The sequence below is a fragment of the Rhinoraja longicauda genome, chromosome 5, assembly GCF_053455715.1.
Source record: "Rhinoraja longicauda isolate Sanriku21f chromosome 5, sRhiLon1.1, whole genome shotgun sequence".
Lineage (NCBI taxonomy): Eukaryota > Metazoa > Chordata > Chondrichthyes > Rajiformes > Arhynchobatidae > Rhinoraja > Rhinoraja longicauda.
The window spans coordinates 82,209,579-82,227,599 of record NC_135957.1 but is presented as its reverse complement, the minus strand read 5'-3'; the positions used below and the strand labels follow the sequence as shown (position 1 = coordinate 82,227,599).

The 18,021-nt window shown below is 44.1% G+C and overlaps 1 protein-coding gene across 1 annotated transcript in view; it reads left to right on the top strand.

The window, feature by feature from the left end:
• Window positions 1-18,021, top strand: part of LOC144593777 (prolyl endopeptidase-like) — a 93,911-nt gene that overhangs the window by 9,079 nt on the left and 66,811 nt on the right. Inside the window, exons 3-4 of the mRNA XM_078399853.1 lie at window positions 1,431-1,564; window positions 15,133-15,263. Of these exons, the coding sequence (XP_078255979.1) occupies window positions 1,431-1,564; window positions 15,133-15,263 (265 nt within the window). The remainder of the gene's footprint in view (window positions 1-1,430; window positions 1,565-15,132; window positions 15,264-18,021) is intronic.

Below are 18,021 nucleotides of genomic sequence, written 5' to 3'. Positions count from 1 at the left end.
GGTCTCTGGCGCTGTAAGGCAGCAATTCTACCGCTGCGCCAATATTTTTTGTTCTATCATTTCACATTCTGTGTATATTGGACTCCATCCATTTCACTTTATGGATCACGCATCAGCTATAATAACCCACACACTGCTATCTTGTCAGTTAGACATATTGAACTGATGTAATAGCAAGTTTGCTTTTCACTTTGTAATTATATATCTGGGGTTTATATAAGGTCATACATATTGCAGAACAAATTACAAGCTGTTTCAATCAAATGGATCAAAGCATTCTCCAAAGTAGGAGCAAAGCATTTCAGACGAACATTTTAAGAATTAATATGTGTAGAAGGGAACTGCAGATGCTGGTTTACACCAAAGTTAGATACAAAATGCTGGAGTAACTGAGTGGGACCGGCAGCATCTCTGGAGAAAAGGAATGGGTGACATTTTGGGTCGAGACCTTTCTTCAGACCACCCTCTTAAGAATTCATATGCTAATTTCCTCTGCTGGCACTTTTTGTACTTTAAAAAAAAATCGCAGTTAAGATCAGAGACGCGATATTTTGGGGGTGAGCCAAGAAGGAATGAGTGACGTTTCGGGTCGAGACCTTTCTTCAGATTCTTCAGGGGAAAGCGAAACGGGAGATAAAGGCAGTGATGTAGAAAGATATAGAGCAAATGAATGAAAGATATGCAAAAAAGTAACGATGATAAAGGAAACAGGCTATTGTTGGCTGTTTGCTAGGGGAGAACGGGAAGCTGGTGCAACTTGGGTGGGGGAGCGATGGAGAGAGAGGGAGTGCAGAGGTAACTTGAAGTTAGAGAAAACCATATTGATTTCTCTAAGTGCACTCCTCTCCATCCCTCCTGGGTGTATGGAACAAGCTGCCAGAGGAGGTAGTTGAGGCAGGGACTATCACAACATTTAAGAAACAAGTTAGACAGGCACATGGATAGGACAGATTTGGAGGGATATAGACCAGGTGCAGGCATGTGGGACATGTTGGCCGGTGTGGGCAAGTTGGGCTGAAGGGCCTGTTTCCGCACTGTATCACTCAATGTCTCTATCTATGACTATGAAATATAGATCATGTTTGTGTGGAGCCTGTGCATTTGTCATGTTTACTAGTCATGGACTAAATACAACTCTAATAAGGATTTGTTTTGCTGAAATGTTAAATATTTTATGCTGAATATTGAGCATGCATTGTTATCATTATTGCAATAACATGACGTTCTTTTGAATGTTGAATTGACTACAGCATAATTTATAATTCTATTTAAAATGTTTAACGTACATTAATTAGGCCATTTGATTGTTCAATAGCTATGATTGTTTGTAGAGAATTAAATTGAAATGTGGTCAATAATGCAAGTTGTACTTTGCTCACTCCTTTGACTAACACATCTTATTTCACTTTCTCTTGATCTTTTTGTTCTAGTGTTATGTGGAAGCTCAGAATAAACTGACAAAGCCATTTTTGGAGAAGTGCCCAGTTAGAGAGAAGTTTAAAGCAAGAATGACAGAACTCTATGATTATCCAAAGTACAGCTGCCATTTTCGTAAAGGAACAAGGTACAGTTGGAAAATGCTAAAGTGCTTGTGTTTTCTGTGCTGGATTTTATAATTACGTTGCAGAGCAAGTTGAGGTGATATTGCTAATTCATATTTTCAAAGCAACTTCTATTTCTCGGCAATAGGAAAAAATGGAACAAAGTATGGCCAAGTATCAGGCCAGTTCACTTTCTGCAACAAATAAAACAAGACATCGAAACATAGAAAATAGGTGCAGGAGGAGGCCATTTGGCCCTTCGAGCTAGCACTGCCATTCATTGTGATCACGGCTGATCATCCACAATCAGTAACCTGTGCCTGCCTTCTCCCCTATCCCTTGATTCCACTAGCCCCCAGAGCTCTATCTAACTCTCTTTTAAATTCATTTAAGAATTACTCTTTAAAAACAAATGGTTGGAGATCAATGGTTGGAGACTCAGCAGATCAACAGCATCAGTCCAGACAGAGGGATAGTTGACTTTAAACTTTCGGGTTACAGAGGGGGAAACAGGCCCTTTGGCCCACTAATTCCGTGCTGTCCAGTCATCACTGTACACTTAATACTATCCCACACATTATGGGGCAATTTCACCAAAGTCAATTAACCTACAATTAACCTCTCGAGTGTGGCTGGGAACCGGAGCACCCAGAGAAAATCCATGCAGTCTCGGGGAGAACACACAAATCTGTACAGACAGCACCCATAGTCAGGAAGTCTGAAGAAGGGTCTCGACCCGAAAAGTCACCCATTCCTTCTCTCCAGAGATGCTGCGTGTCCCGCTGAGTTACTCCAGCACTTTGTGTGTATCTTCGGTTTCAACCAGCATCTGCAGTTCCTTCCTACCCGTAGTCAGGATCGAATCCGGGTCTCTGGCTCTGTGAGGCAGCAACTCTGCGCCATTGTGCCTCCCTCAATTTCGGGTGAAGATTTTGCATTAGTCTTGATGCAGGGTCTCCCCAAAATGTTCACTATCTTTTTGCCTCCTCTGAAGCTTAGCCCGCTGAATTCCTCCAGCAGTCTGTTTTCTATTGCCCCAGATTCCACGATCAGTCTCTTGTGTCTCCAATCAAATTGGCCCAGAGGAGGTTTACGAGAATGATCCCAGGAATGAGTGTGTTAACATATGACGGCGTTTGTCTTCGCTGGGCCTCTACTCGCTGGAATTTTGAAGGTTGAGAGGGGGGGGCCTCATTGAAACTTACGGAATAGTGAAAGGCTTGGATAGAGTGGATGTGTAGAGGTTCTTTCCACTAGTGCGAGAGTGTAGAACCAGAGGTCACAGCTTCAGAATAAAAGGATGTTCCTTTTAAGAAGGAGATCGGGTGGAATTTCTGTAGTTAAAGGGTGGTGAATCTGTGGGATTCATTGTCACAGACGGCTGTGGTGGCCAAGTCAGTGGATATTTTTAAGGCAGAGATTGACAAATTCTTGATTAGTACGGGTGTCGGGTTTTATGGGGAGAAGGCAGGGGATTGGGGTTGGGAGGGAAAGATAGATCATCCATGTTTGAATTGCGGAGTAGACTTGATGGGCCGAATGGCTTAATCCTGCTCGTAGAACTTATGAACTTAAGGATACTATGCATTTATCTGCACATTAAACTCCATTAGCCCACTTGCCCTGCTGATCAAGAGCTTGATGCACTTGGACTTGACAAAGGTTTTTATAGTGGGCTGCATAACAGGCTTATTGGCAAAATTGAAGCACATGGCGTAAAAGTAAGGCTTCAGCAAACCTGTGTAGCAGGCTGTTTTTTGTCTGGAAGAAGTTTGAGAGTTCATGGTATTGAGGCCATCTTCGATATACTAAAACTCATTTGTTTGTTCCTGAACTACAGCCAAAACAGTACAGGATAGCGCGACAATTTTAGGCCCACCTTATTCACTGTAGTCCCTTTGATGCTAATGGAAGACGTTTAATTGAAATCGGAGTTACATTTTTTAAGTTATTCACATTTTAAAGTTTAAATCTATCTCCTAGGGAGGGAGGGGGGAGGGAGGATAAGGGGGGGGTGGGGGAGAGGGGAGGGGGTGGGGGAGGGAGGCTGGAGGGGGGAGGGGAAGGAGAGGGTGCTACACCAATGCAGGAGAGGTTTGGGCCCAACGGGTCCACTTGGTATAGTTTATTCTATTAGTGTCATCGTCAGGCCATGGAAACAGGTCCTTCGGCCCAATTTGCCCACACCGGCCAACATGTCCCAGGTACCCTAGTCCCACCACCTGTTCTTTATTAATTCCTGATGATGATGATGATGATACTTGTCACTTGTACCTCTCTAGGTACAGTGATATTGTTTGTTTTTGCATACAAAATTTACTAAAGAGTCGCCACCAAGGCGCCAATAATGTTACAAAAAGTACTCGTTCCCTTTAAAACAGAGAAGTCGTGCTGAGCTTTTAAAATGTGTAGGAATGAACTGCAGATGCTAGTTTACACCAAAGATAGACACAAAATAGACATAAATTGTCAAGACACAGAATCGGAAGGGTCTCAACTCGAAACGTCACCCATTCCTTCGCTCCAGAGATGCCGCCTGTCCCGCTGAGTTATTCCATCATTTAGTTTCTACAGAGTTTTTATAGTTTTCAGCTTGAGTATTGTGTTTAATTCTGGTCACAACATGTTTGGAAGTCTGCAAAGGTATTTGAGAAGGTCCAGAAAAGGTTTACAAGAAAAGATCATAAGGCAAAAGATTATACTTGGAAGGATAGATTAGAGAAGCTGGGATTGTCGTCGTCAGAGAAGAGAAGGCAGAGGTGAGATTTATTGGACTATAACTTGGTTGAGAGGTCTGGACAGGGTGGGTAATTGGAGGATGTTCCCCTCGGTTGAAGATTCAAGTTCACAAGTATAAAGTCAAATGGGAGGAGAATTACGAGTGACTGAAGGAGCATCTCCATAACACGGTGTTTCATTGGAATCTTGAATGTATTGTTTGCAGATACGAGGGAGATTAGTGTGGGTCAATAGTCAATAGTCGTTTATTTGTCACATACACATAAATGTGTAGTGAAATGAAACATTACCCGCAGTTCAACAATAAGACCAATAAGAATAATCAATAAAAATGCAATGACACATACAATCACAAACTAACACCAAACAAAAGAAACATCCATCACAGTGAGTCTCCTCCAGTCCCTCCTCACTGTGATGGAAGGCCAGAATGTCTTTTTCTCTTCCCTGCCGTCTTCTCCCGCGGTCAGGCTGTTGAAGTAGCCACATCGGGGCGGTCGGGGCTCCCAACATTGAAGTACCGCGCCGGACGGTGAAAGGTCCGTGTCGGGGGTTATGGAGAGAAGGCAGGAGAATGGGGTTGAGAGGGAAAGATAGAGTCTGAAGAAGGGTCCCAACCCGAAACGTCGCCCACTCCTTCTCTCCAGAGATGCTGCCTGTCCCGCTGAGTTACTCCAGCATTTTGTATCTACTTTTGATTTAAACCAGCAGCTGCCGTTTTCTCTCCCACACGATAGATCAACCATGATTAAATGAGCAGGATGGCCTAATTCTGCTCCTATATAACTTATAAACATGAGATAGATTCTATTGTGGCATCATTTCCCCATGTATACATGTATATAGAGAAGAATTTGCAAGGCAACAAAGAAAGCACTGGTGAGTGGATTGGAGGGATCATGTGAAAGCAGCAGAATTAGGCCATTCAGTCCATCAAGTCTACTCCGCCATTGAATCATGGCTCATCTATCTCTCCCTTCAAACCCCATTCTCCTGCCTTCTCCCCATAACCCTTGACGCCCATACTAGTGAAGAATCTATCTCCGCCTTAAAAATATCCATTGATGGCCTCCACAGCCTTCTGTGGCAATGAATTCTACAGATTCACCACCCTCTGACTAAATAAATTCCTCCTAATCTCCTTCCTAAAGGAACGTCCTTTAATTCTGAGGCTATGACCTCTACTCCTAGACTCTCCCACAAGTGGAAACATCCTCTCTACCTCCACTCCATCCAAGCCTTTCACTATCCAGTAAGTTTCAATGAGATCCCCCCCCTTATCCTTCTAAACTCCAGTGAATACAAGCCCAGTGCTGTCAAACACTCGTGTTGTTCTGATAAAGGCTGTCGTGGTGTGCTGGCTGCCCTTCTGTTGCTCTGGTACTAGCCTTGCATGATAGATCGAATGGCCTTTTGTGCTATAACCAATCTCTGATTCTCTGATATGATTTTTGTTTGCTCTGTCTTCTCGTCTTAAAAATTATTATTCTTGAGCAAACTTTGAACACTCCTAGTTGAGAGGCCTGAAACTAACGTTCTCGGACATAAGGACCCTTGGTACGCTTCCCTTGGTTGTATGCTTCTGAAAGAGTTCCAGTGTATTGTGCCATTGCCTCCTCTGCATATCATCTGGTCGTCTTTACATAAATGTCATGGAGTAAATACAGATTGACCACAATCCCATATAGATCTTGAGTGCTCTTCCCCTAATAGCGGGAGTAACAATAGCAAAAGGAACATTATTTTACATTGTTAAGCATTATATAGTTTGAGATTTCAGACTGGATGTCAAAGTCCTATCGAGACCTTCGGCTTCAATCCATCGGCTAAACACATCAACAATAACTGAGCAATACTTAAAACTATGTACACGTGGCAATTCAATAAAATCAATTTGCAAATCCCAATTTATTTTGAGGTGATGCCATGTAGCATTTATTACATCCAACATTCCCCTCTTACCAGCATGGGTAAGAGAGTGCACATAATGCAACAAAACAGGTAAAAGGGCGTTAGGGACACAAACTTTGCCAGAGGCAGTCACCCAAAGCGAGTCACATTCGCGAGGGGAACACCCATCCTGGCTCCACTGGTGTCTCTCAGCCTCGGGGGCGTCCCCCTGAAGCTGGCAGAGTTCCGAAACACTGGGCATAGCGGTAGTTGCAGAAAACTGCTGTTGTTCACCTGAAGAAACTAAAATGGTAGGGGTCAGGGCCTCTGTGCGTGCCAATGTGTCAGCCAATGCATTCCCGAAAGAAATGGGATCCTTGGCAGATGTATGCGAATTACATTTAATGTCAGCCAAAGTTTTCGGGAGAGTCAAAGCCGCCAGTAGATTTCGGACAAACAGGGCATTTTTAATAGGAGTGCCTGCTGCAGTCAAAAAGCCCCTGTGCTGCCACAGGTTACCAAAATCATGTGCAACCCCAAAGGCATATCCTGAGTCGGTGTAAATATGAGCACGTTGTCCAGCACAAAGATGGCAGGCCCAAGTGAGGGCAAATAATTCGGCCTGCTGGGCAATGATGACCAGGTCGGACGATTTCCACGGGGTTTAAACAGGAATTCCGTCGGGTTGGTTATCCTGTCCAGCCCGTGGGTTGGGGACTATTCGAATAGGGTGGGCAGTATCCACAATCTCTAGCGCCGATCGTGCGGATTCTTGTTCGTGGCGTAACTTAACCCTCTCACCAACAGTTGTCTGGTACCTATCCATGTTCCCTGTTGCTGCCTCATAATCGGGGGGTAGTCCCGTATCCTGGCGGGGAGGGTAAGACAGGGACTGGCACCACCGCAGCCGGTGGCTCTACCTGTGGGGCTGTGGGGATCGGACACATCCAGGGTTCCTCGTCACCCTCGGACTCCCGATTACCTAATAAAACCGCTATGGATTCTAGTGGTTCGGACTCTGACTTTTGTTTTTACGGGTAATCGTGTTAGGCGGGGTATATCCCTTTGGCACCGGTTTTAAATTCTCTTCGAGCTCGGGTAGCACGATCAAGTCTTAGATCATACACCTTACATTCCGCTTGCAAAATATCCCATGTTTTTGGTATTCCCAACCTATCACACACTGATATCCCTCTACTACTTGCATTTTCCCTCCAACTTCGCTCCCTCAACTCCTGATGGCACTTCTGCGCCCCCTCTTTCCATTCTTTAATCCTCTTTTTCCATTTCTTCACCGCTTCTCGCTCCCACATTAATTGTTCCACCGCCTTATATCCATAGCCTGTCCCATTCCTGGCCTGATAACCAATCACTATATCATGTTATGAAATTACTCTTAAATTTACCCAGACCACAGACTCGTGCGATAAAGACTCTAACCTCAATATCCCAAAAACACATGTGTTGTACCGGGGCACCGCCATCACTCTTATCCAAAGTCCGTCTCACATGTCTGACGTCCAATTATCCGTAATCACGTTACCAATAAATTTTACCAAACGATCAATTTACTCAGACCAAAACAATGTCAACAAGAGTGACCGCCCCTTACCTTCCTAATCCTTATCCTTATCAGTTCGTCTGTGAATCTCAGTTGGACACAAAATCAACCCCAAACGAGGGACTTCAGTGTCTGAAAGACGTCAACGTCCGGGGTCTCGAACAACGGTCGAGAAGTGCACTCTGTCCCCTTCGGACGTGTTTCAGTCACCGCTGCCGCTTAGTCGTTTGTGGTTGACGGTGCCAAAGAGATCCTGCCGACTACGCCAAATGTTGTAGCTTGTGACCTATTAACAAAATAGTCAGACAACTGAATTTGTTTAACCTCTTTATTCTACTCACCCAGGTGGGAGTGAGCCTAGATACCGTAGCGTTCAAAAACACTCAGGAAGCTAGTGTAGCCTCTCTTTCCGAAAGCTATCAATTACACACATTTTATACCCGTAATACATGTGCCAGTACATTTCTATTGCTGCCTTATACGGCAAGTTTGCAATGCCCTATAAATCTTCATGTCTCCTTCGGGACCTCCGTGTCCATGGTGACCTCTTCTTTCTTGGGAACAAAGAGCAGTCCATATGGCCAAATGTTCCCCTTAACACATCAAAGCCTTAAAGCCAGTTGCTGATAGCCACAAAGCAGCTTCCATACTGACAACAAGATGCCCCAGCAATTATAATGAGCTGGAGCTTTTACACTCCTGCAATAAAACCCACATAGCTGCATTCCTAGTGTTAACCCCTTACACGGCCCGTCAAGTCTACTCCACCATTCAATCACGGCTGAACTATCTTTCCCTTTCAAACCCATTCCCCTGCCTTCTCCCCATAACACCTGACAAATAGTAAAGAATCAATATGATCTCTTATAATATTATACATCTCTTGCATTTCCTTTTCTGACAAAGGAACATTATACCGTAGTTTCTCTTTCTATCAATACCATCTGATCTAAATGTTTTCATTTTCGGTGACAGGTCAGCATGACAGCATAGAACAGAATATGCTGAGCATGAAGCCAAAAGAAGCTACTTTCCTCTGTCTGCACGTGATCCATATCTCTCTGTTCCCTGCATATAAAGTATTGGGTTCCATTCAATCCATGTGCCTATCTAAAATACTCGTAAACGCCACTATTGAATCTGCCTCCACCACCACAGCACATACCCACCACCCTCATAGTAAAAAAAAGAACTTGCCCCAAATATCTTCTATAAACTTTGCCACTCGTATCTTAAAGCTATGCCCTTTAGTGCTTGACATTTCCACTCTAGGAAAAGGGTTTTGATTGTCTACCTTATCTACGCCTCTCGTAACTTCATGTGCTTCTACCGGGTCTTCATTCAACCTCCAGCGTTCCAGAGAAAACAATCCAAATCTGTCCAACCTGTACCTGTAGCAAATCCCCCATAGGCGGCATGGCGATGCAGCGGTAGAGTTCCTGCATTGCAGCGCCAGAGACCCGGGTTCAATCCTGACTACAGGTGCTTGCCTGTACGGACTTTGTACGTTCTCCCCGTGACCTGCGTGCGTTTTCTCCAGGTAATCAGGTTGCCTCCCACACTCCAAAGACGTACAGGTTTTGAGGTTAATTGGCTTCAGTAAAGTTATAAATCGTTCCTAGTTGTGTGTAGGATAGTGTTTATATGCGGGGTTCGCTGGTTGGCGGGGACTCGGTGGGCTGAAGAGCCTGTTTCCTCGTTAAAGCAAAACTAAAAGAAACAACTGCTTAGGGCGGCACGGTGGCATAGAGGTACTGCCTTACAGTGCCAGAGACCCGTATTCTATCTTGACTACAGGTGCTTGTCTGTACGGAGTTTGTATGTTCTCCCAGTGACTCGCGTGTGTTTTCTCGTAGATTTTCATAGCGAGGGGATTTGAGTTTAGGAGCAAGGAGGACCTACTGCAGTTGTGGAATTCTCTGCCTCAGAAGGCAGTGGAGGCCAATTCTCTGAATGCATTCAAGAGAGAGCTAGATAGAGCTCTTAAGGATAGCGGAGTCAGGGGGTATGGGGAGAAGGCAGGAACGGGGTACAGATTGAGAATGATCACATTGAATGCGGTGCTGGCTCGAAGGGCCGAATGGCCTCCTCCTGCACCTATTGTCTATTGTACAGGGCCCTGGTGAGACTGCACCTGGAATATTGTGTGCAGTTTTGGTCTCCTAATTTGAGGAAGTACACTCTTCCTATTGAGGGAGTGCAGCGTAGGTTCACCAAGTTAATTCCCAGGATGGCGGGACTGACATATGATGAAAGAATGGATCGACTGGGCTTATATTAACTGGAATTTAGAAGGATGAGAGGGGATCTTGTAGAAACATAAAATTCTTAAGGGATTGGACAAACTAGATGCAGGAAAAAATGTTCCCCATGTTGGGGGAGTCCAGAACCAGGGGGTCACAGTTTAAGAATATGGGGTTGGCCATTTAGGACTGAGATACTATACAATGCAATACAATACAATATATCTTTATTGTCATTGTACATGGGTACAACAAGATTGGAAATGCGCCTTCCATACGATGCAATAAATTAATTAGCTAGTCAGTATTAATTTAAACAACCCAATGAAACAAATTAGAACAGTTTTAAAACAGAATAAAGTGCAAGTAGGTCTGTGCCGGTTCACTGTGCGATGTGACCATCCGGCTCAGCAGGACCGGTTCATAGCAGCTATGGCCCTGGGGGTGAAGCTGTTCCTGAGTCTGGAGGTGCGGGCGTAGAAGATGCTGCCTGACCTGCTGAGTTACTCCAGCATTTTGTGAATAAATCGATTTGTACCAGCATCTGCAGTTATTTTCTTATACCCTGAGTCTGGAGGTGCGGGCGTAGAAGGCCTTGTATCGTCTGCCCGATGGTAGAAGTTCGAACAGACTGTTGCAGGGGTATGAAGAGTCTTTGTGGGTGCTGGTGGCTTTTCTGAGGCATTGTGTGTTGTAGATGCCCTCCAAGGCTGGTAGCTGTGTTCCGATGGTCCTCTGAGCTCTATGGACTACCCGCTGAAGAGCTTTCCTCTCTGCCTCCATGCAGCTGAGATACCACACAGGGATGCCATGTGTTAGGATGCTCTCGATGTTGGGATGAGGAAAAACATTTTCAGCCTGAGAGTTGTGAATCTGGAATGCTCTGCAACAGAAGGCAGTGGAGGCCAATTCACTGGATGTATTCAAGAGAGAGTTAGATATATCTCTTACGGCTAGCGGAATCAAGGGATGTGGGGAGAAAGCAGGAGTACGGTACTGATTTTGGATGATCAATCATGATTATATTGAATGACAATGCTGGCTGAAAAAGGTGAATGGCCTACTCCTGCACCTATTTTCTATGTTTCTATCTTCGGTTTCCTCCCACACTCCAAAGGCATACAGGTTTGTAAATTGGTCATTTTCAGGGACCTATGGACTTGAACCCCAGGATCCCTCTGCACATCAATGCTATTAAGGGTCTTGTCATTAACTATATTTTCCCCATACATTTGACCTCAAAGTGTAATATTGCACACTTTGCGCACATTAAAATGCACTCCTATCGATTGTGCTTTTGTCAGAATTTGCTTCTCTTGGTATCTAATTGAACAATAGTATATTATAGTTTTGTTTGCAATGTGATAAAATCAATTTGCAGCCCATGGCATGAAAATGTTTTTTGCAGTTAGGTGTGCCTGTTTTTTTTTATTTTTGGAACATTTTACAACTATTGTCATGTAGAATCTTTTATTTAATTTGCAGTAACTCATTGTTCTGGAGACTGTCTCCTCTTGTTTGGTTGCTTGCAGTCACAAAGGTGCAATTACTGAACAAATTGTTGCCATTACAGCAAGTGGGCATTTCTCTTTCGATCCTATTATCTAAATACATTCTGCACAAATACCAAAAGGGAACATATAGTGCATTCAGAAAGTATTCAGACCCCTTCACTTTTTCCACATTTTGCTACGTTACAGCCTTATTTTAAAATGGATTAAATTCATTTTTTAAATCGTGAATAAAAAAGCGAAAACAGGTGTTTAGAAATTTTTGCAAAGTAATTAAAAAGAAAGAACTGAAATGTCACATTTACATAAGTATTCAGACCCTTTACTCAGTCCTTTGTTGAGGCACCTTTGGCCTGGAGTACTGTGTGCAGTTTTGGTCTCCAAATTTGAGGAAGGAAATTCTCTGCCTCAGAAGGCAGTGGAGGCCAATTCTCTGAATGTATTCAAGAGAGAGCTGGATAGAGCTCTTAAGGATAGCATAGTCAGGGGGTATGGGGAGAAGGCAGGAACAGGGTACTGATTGAGAATGATCAGCCATGATCACATTGAATGGCGGTGCTGGCCGAATGGCCTACTCCTGCACCTATTGTCTATTGTCTATTACAAATCATTCTGACTGTATGCCAATTTCGAGCTGTTGGAATAGATCGGGTAAATGTATTTTTGCCCAGCGTGGAGGGAATCACGAACCAGGGGACACTGGTCTAAGGCGAGGGGGAGGAAATTTAACCAGAACCTAAGGAGCTACTTTTTTACCCAAAGGTGGTTGGTGTATGGACCGAGCTGCCAGAGGAGGTAGTTGAGGCAGGGACTATCACAAAGTTGAACAAGTATTTAGACACGTATGTGGAAAGGAACGGTTTAGATGGAGATGGGCCAAACGCAGGCAGCGGGGACTAGTGTAGATGGGGCATGTTGGTGGGCGTGGGCAAGTTGGGCTGAAGGGCCAGTTTCCACGCTGTTTAACTCTTGATTCTATGTACTGAAAAGCAGAGATGTGATTGAGGCATAGTGTAGAATGAACTGCCCAGCCAACAAAAAATGGTCCGTTTAAACGGTCAATGTGGCAGGCGGGTGTTTCTTGAAACAAAATGCTTTTGCTGTTGTTCAAAAGTGTTGCGGTAATATAATTTAATCTTGAAAAAAACAAATAATCGTCCTATAATCTCGTTCCATATACCCATCCCCTTCTGAGTAAACCTTGCCCTGCAGGTTTGTATTAAATCTTGCCCCTCTCACTTTGAATATATGTCCTCTTGTTTTTGATTCCCCTGCCCTGGGTAAAAGATAGGTGGCAGCAGCAGAGTTGTTGTCTTACAGCGCTTACAGCGCCAGAGAACCAGGTCAGATCCTGGCTATGGGTGCTTGTCTGTACGGAGTTTATATGTTCTCCCCTGACCGCGTGGGTTCTAACCAAGAACTTTGGTTTCTTCCCTCACTCCGAAAACGAAGAGGTTTGTCGGTTAATTGGCTCGGTATATATGTAAAAATTGTCCCTAGTGCAGGATAGTGTTAATGTGCAGGGATCACTGGTCGGTGCAGACTTGACGGGCCGAGGGGCCTGTTTCGGCGCTGTATCACAAAACTAAACTGAACAGGCAGGTAGGTCTAGTGCAGATGTGGCATATTGGTAGACATAAACAGGTTGGCCGACAGACCTGTTTGACTGTTTTCGAGTCTTAAGTTTTTAAGTTATATCGCAGATGCAGATGCTGGTCGACACACAGCGTTGGAATAACTCAGCGCATCAGGCAGCATCTCGGTTCAGACCCGAAACGTCACCCATCCTTTTTCTCCAGAGATGCTGCCTGACCCACTGAGTTACTCCAGCACTAAGGGTCAGGAGAGAGTGTGCCCATTGTCAAATGTCCCCAAACAACAATAAACAATGCATGTGTAGGAAGGAACTGCAGCTGCTGGAGGGAGGGGGTGTGGGGAGAGGGTGCTGCACCAATGCAGGAGAGGTTTGGGCCCAACGGGTCCACTTGGTCTAGTATTGTATACAATCCCTCGGCATTATGCGGTGTGTGGTGTATCTGACCCCTCAGCTCAGTGCGCTAAATTTCGGGATTCAAAATGTATTCGTAGTGTGAAATTTAAAATTTTAAAAACATTAAAATTTGCATATCCCCGAACACTGAAATACCGATCATAAGTCCTTGAAAGTAGTCTCTGATGACCCACCACCTAACACCCAGTCACTGCTCATAAAAGTGTAGAAAGGAACTGCAGATGCTGGCAAATACGGGAGATAGATGCAAATTGCTGGAGTAATTCAGCCGGCCAGAGTCTGAAGAAGAGTCCCATTCCAAAACGTCACCCATCCTTTTTCTCCAGAGATGTAAGAAAATAACTGCAGATGCTGGTGCAAATCAAAGGTATTTATACCATCTGAAGAAGGGTCTTGACCCGAAACGTCGCCCATTCCTTCTCTCCTGAGATGCTGCCTGACCCACTGAGTTACTCCAGCATTTTGTAAATAATTTTCTCCAGAGATGTTCAGTTTAGTTTAGTTTATCGCCACGTGTACCGAGTTACAGTGAAAAGCTTTTGTTGCTTATGTTGCCTGTACCTGCTGAGTTACTCCAGCACGTTGTGTCCATCGCTGCTCTTGAAAACACCACTTCCTTGGATGGCCACAGCGACAAGGCCTCCAGTGCGATCAGATGGTGGGTCAGACAGTGTATGATCTGCCAAATCAATTGATAGTCCCTTTCTCTTCCTGACAGAAAGATTACCGTGACAATCTTAGTGGCCGCGGGGTATGCTTTCACACATTCCCCAATCTGACCCAAATCCACTGATTGCATGTAGACACAAGTAATTGCTGGTGCTGTTTTTCAAAAAATGTCCCTCCCTGCTGGAGTAACTCAGCGGGTCAGGCAGCATAACTGGAGAACATGGATAGGTGATGTTCTGGGTCAGGACCCTTCTTTGGACTGATTGTACTAGGGGGGAGAAAGCTGGAATAGAGATGGGAGCGAGACAAGGCTTGGCAAGCGATCGGTGGATACAGGTGAGGGGGGTGGGTTGATTGGCAGATGGGTGGACCGAGGCTAGAGATGGGAGGATGTTGATAAGTGATAGCAGAATTAGGTCAATCGACCCGTCTACTCCGCCATTCAATCATGGCTGATCTATCCCTCTCTCTCTCTCCTGCCTTCTCCCCATAACCCCACCACCTGTATTAATCAAGAATCTATCTAAAAATATCCCTTGACTTGGACTGAGGGCCTCCATGGCCCTCTGTGGCAATGAATCCCACACATTCACCACTCATGGCATGAAGACATGAGGTAAGGAGATAAAATACAGAAGAGGTGTAAAATGTGAAGTCAGAGGAAGGGATATAGGGTGAAGGGTAAGGGGAAAGGGCTATAGTTGGTTAACCTAAAATTGGAGGATTCAAATGTTCGTACCGTTGGTTTGCAACCCAAACAGAATGAGGTGCTGTGTCTCCAGTTTGTGCGTGGCATTACTTTGGCAATGGAGGAGGCCCAGGAGACAAGGCTTTTGGTACAGCAATGGGAAAGGGAGTTAAAGTGGTCGGCAACCGGGAGATCCAACAGGCCTTGGTGGAACAGCGCAAGTGTTCAGCAGAACTGTTTTCTCCAGCTGAATTTATCTTCCTAAATTTTCTTTTGCAGGTATTTTTACTTCTTCAACACTGGTTTGCAGAATCAGAGTGTGATGTATGTTCAGAAGTCACTAGACGATGACCCTCAAGTTTTTCTTGATCCCAATAAATTCTCCGAGGACGGAACTGTGGCTTTAAGAGGTTAGCATTGAAGGCTTTCTGAAATTTGCTAAATGTTTTGCTTCATATCTTTTTGTAAAAAATCACAAGGTGAATATTTAATGTTTTGTTGAAATCAAGCTTTGCTATTGTTTTCAGGCTGTTTTATATTGAAATGTCTTTGTTTTTCATTTATCAAATTTTTAACTATGAGAAACCAAACAATTGGGTTTATTATCTGTGTAAGAAAGAACCGCCAATGCTGGTTTATACCGAAGACAGACCCAAAATGTCGGAATAACTCAGCAGGTCAGACAGCATCTCTGGAGAAAAGGAATAGGTGACCTTTCCTTAGTCTGAAGCAAGGTTCTGACTCAAAAGGTCACCTGGAAGACACAAAATGCTGGAGTAACTCAGCAGGTCAGGCAGCATCTCGGGAGAGAAGGAATGGGTGACTTTTCGGGTCGAGACCCTTCAGACTGAAGGTCACCTATTCCTTTTCCATAGATATCCATAGATGTTGAGCCCTTATTATTTTAGTGACCTCAGGTAGATTACCCTTTGACCTTCTAAACCGGTAAGAATACAAAACAAATTTAATGTGTTTTCTAAATTTTTCAACTCCCTTGAGGTAATAAAATGAATAGAAAGTTGACATTTGAGTGGTTTTTGACCCTGTACTGATGTTTAGAGATCTGTGTGTTGACACCTAAATATTAGGGGTTCTCACACAGTTGTTATAACCACTTAGATAGACACAAAATGCTGGAGTAACTCAGCGGGTTAAGCAGCGCCTCTGGAGAAAAAGGACGCGTGACGTTTCGGATCGGAACCTCTTGTTCCGACCGACAGTTCTTAACCTACAGTACAGTGCCTTAATGTTTAGTTGAGTTCAGGGATACAGCGAGGAAACAGGCCCTTCGGCCCACCGTGCCCGCACCGACCAGTGATTCCCCACACACTAACACTATCCTACACACACTAGGGACAATTTACATTTACACCAAGCCAATTAACCTACAAACCTGTACGTCTTTGGAGTGTGGGAGGAAACCAAAGATCTCGGAGAAACCCCACGCAGGTTATGGGGAGAACGTACAAACTCCGTACAGACGGCGCCCGTAGTCGGGATGGAACCCGGGTCTCTGGCGCAGTAAGGCAGTAGCTCTGCCGCTGCACCACCCGTGCCACCCTGATGTAATTTACAGTACAGTTCTTGATGTCCTCCCTCACTAAGCCGTCTTCAAATGAATTTCTAACTTATTCCTTCTTCAGAGTTATTAATATACATGGTGCGAAGCAGATGCCAAATGTGGTGATGAGAGTTCAGAAGTGCAGCAAACAGCTGTACACTGTCTTGAGAATTAACCTCAATGGCATTTGACTGCACTCTACCTTAAATTCTGCTACTCTTCATCGTGTCAAGTGATTGCCAAATCTGAACTAATTTGATGCAGCATTTGAAAGGTTTAATTTTTGTCGGCAGAGTTGCTTCAGCTCTTTAATTCATCCTCTGAAGAATGAAAGTATTCATCTTAATGGTTTATAATATTAGGTGCAATTATAAAATTGCATGTTTCCAATGAAATGAAACTGCTTTATTTAGGTCGTTAAAAATACTTGGCTCCAGATTTCCTTGTAAATCTATCTATCGTCAATTGGTCTTTTGCATTCTGTAATTTACTTGGAGAATTTTGTGCAGTGAGGATAGAAATACTTGTCTCCAGATTTCCTCGTAAATATATGGTAGATTGGTCATTTGCCTTATGTAATTTTATCAAGTTTTGTCTACTGGAGGTAATATTAAAGGGTTGCTAATTTCATCCGTTTTATTGTGGCGGGTTAATTTGTAATTGTACACTGCCCGTTGAGTTCGAATCAACTTGAAATTAATGTCTACTGTGAGTTCTGTGCAGCCTATTCTGACTACTTTGCTGTCTAGACTTCAGGAACATGTTGGTGGGAATGAGCTGCCAGAACAGGTAGTTGAGGCAGGTGCTATAACAACATTTAAATGTCGCTTGGACAGCTGCATGGATAGGAAAGGTTGAGAGGGATATGGGCCAAACGCGGGCAGGTGGAACTAGTGTAGATGGGGCATCTTGGTCAGCACGGGCACGGTGGGCCGAAGGGCCTGTTTCCTTGCTGTATGACTCAATGAAAATCAAACTTAATAGACTAGGTTGTGTACTGAGAGATGTAGTTGAAGAACAAAAAAAGGGAGTTTCGAGTTTTTAAGTTTTGTTGGAAGAGGAATTTATGTTCATAAGTGATAGGAGCAGAATTAGGCCATTTGGCCCATCACGTCTACTCCACCATTCAATCATAGCTTTTATTCACAAAATGCTGGAGTAACTCAGCAGGTCAGGCAGCATCTCAGGAGAGAGGGAATGGGCGACGTTTCGGGTCGAGACCCTTCTTCAGACTGAAGAAGGGTCTCGACCCGAAACATCGCCCATTCCTTCTCTCCTGAGATGCTGCCTGACCTGCTGAGTTACTCCAGCATTTTGTGAATAAATACCTTCGATTTGTACCAGCATCTGCAGTTATTTTCTTATTCAATCATGGCTGATCTATCTCTCCCTCCTAACCCCATTCCCCTGCTTTCTCCCCATAGCCCCTGGCACCTGTACTAATTATGGTGTATCCTAAGGATCTTTATACTGTCTTCACTGGTTTTAAATTTTATGTTTGTAGGATTGATCTCAGTTTTTTGAAATTGGATTTTATTGCAAAAGGAAAATATTGGGAATAACACAAATGTAATTTTGTTCATTATTTTTGTAAGATCTTTTGAAGA